General features: G+C 72.9%; 1 protein-coding gene across 2 annotated transcripts in view; it reads right to left on the bottom strand.

Annotated features, from left to right (window-relative positions):
- The window catches only part of RHBDF1 (rhomboid 5 homolog 1 (Drosophila)), a 4,666-nt gene that overhangs the window by 2,432 nt on the left and 1,018 nt on the right, over positions 1 to 1,216 (bottom strand). Inside the window, exons 2-6 of one of the 2 annotated variants that reach the window (XM_012731972.1) lie at positions 1,088 to 1,210; positions 858 to 1,015; positions 373 to 630; positions 190 to 301; positions 8 to 82 (exon numbers count right to left, since the gene is read on the bottom strand). In XM_012731972.1, coding sequence (XP_012587426.1) covers positions 8 to 82; positions 190 to 301; positions 373 to 630; positions 858 to 1,015; positions 1,088 to 1,210 — 726 coding nt within the window. Of the gene's footprint in view, positions 1 to 7; positions 83 to 189; positions 302 to 372; positions 631 to 857; positions 1,016 to 1,087; positions 1,211 to 1,216 lie in introns of those variants that run through there. The other variant, XM_004691868.2, reaches the window with a different exon arrangement.

The following is a 1,216-nucleotide window of genomic DNA, read 5'->3' as shown; positions in this document are numbered from 1 at the left end:
CCCTCACCGAGCTGGGCCCGATCCAGAAGTTCTCCTGCTGGACGTACTTGACGTTCTCATAGACCCCGCGGTTGCGCAGCACCTGGTTAGTTGGGGCGCGCGGTCAGCTTGGACGCACTCGGCCCCCGCCCAGAGTGGGGCAGATGGAGCCCAGAGGCGGCCCGGGGCGGGCGCCGGGCCTGGCCTTACCGAGTCCACCGTCTCGTGCTGGGAGAAGCCCACCGGCGCGATGCCGTAGATGCACACGGCCAGGATGGTGACGAGCGAATGCACGAAGGTGAGCCAGTAGGTGAAGAAGGGCCTGCGGGCGCGGCGGAGGCGTGACTGCAGGCCAGCCCGAGCCCTGCCCCGGCGGCCGCCCCGCCCGCCCACCTGTGGTCGTCCATGTCCTCGATCTGCCGCTTGACATAACTGTCGATGCGCTTGCGGTAGGTGCGGTTGGTCAGTCGGCCCACCATGCCCAGCCCGTAGGGCCGCTTCTCGCGGGCGAAGAACTTGCGCACCGGCATCGCGATGCGCTGGCCCCGCCGCTGCCCGGCCGCGCTCACCACCTCCTGCCGCAGGCGCACCTTGGGCTGTGGCCCGGCCGAGCCGCCGTCCTTCTGCTTCCTCCAGCCGCGCTCCAGGGGCCTGGGGACGCGGCGCGTTACACCCCGCCCGCCCGCCCGAGGGGCGAGCCTGCCCTGGCTGTCTTGCTCCGGGTGGGTGAGAAGCTGCCGCAGCCTCTTCGGCAGGGGCACCTGGGCCACGGGGCGGCCAGGGGCAGGAGGAGCCCTCAGGCGGGGGTCGCGGCGGCGGCCTCCAGCGCTAAGAGGTTGCGCTCCGGGGCCCTCTTGCCCCTCAGGGCGGCGACTCACAGCATCAGGTGGCTGCGCTCCAGCTCGCTGCGCGCCAGGGCGCCCCCGGTGAGGTCGGCCTGCTCCCGCGCTTTCTCCCAGTCCTTGAGCGCGGCCTCTGAGGGGGACTCAAACACCTCGTCGGGGTACGTGGACAGCTCCTCGTGGAGGACTCCTTCCTGAGCAGACACCGGAGGTCAGGCCGGCGGCGGGCGGCGCGGGGGGCGCAGGGGCCGCGGCCGGCCTCTCACCCGGGCGAAGAAGGAGGTGTCCAGCTCGTCCGGGAAGTCGGCCGTGTCCTCCTCCAGGAAGCTGGCCGGCGTGAAGCTGCGGCGCGGCACTCGGCGCAGGGTGCCGTCCCGCCCCGAGCGGCCCTGCGG

The sequence above is a fragment of the Condylura cristata genome, unplaced genomic scaffold, assembly GCF_000260355.1.
Source record: "Condylura cristata isolate star-nosed mole 26May11 unplaced genomic scaffold, ConCri1.0 scaffold00032, whole genome shotgun sequence".
NCBI classification, from domain to species: Eukaryota; Metazoa; Chordata; class Mammalia; order Eulipotyphla; family Talpidae; genus Condylura; species Condylura cristata.
This window is presented reverse-complemented; position numbering and strand designations above follow the sequence as displayed.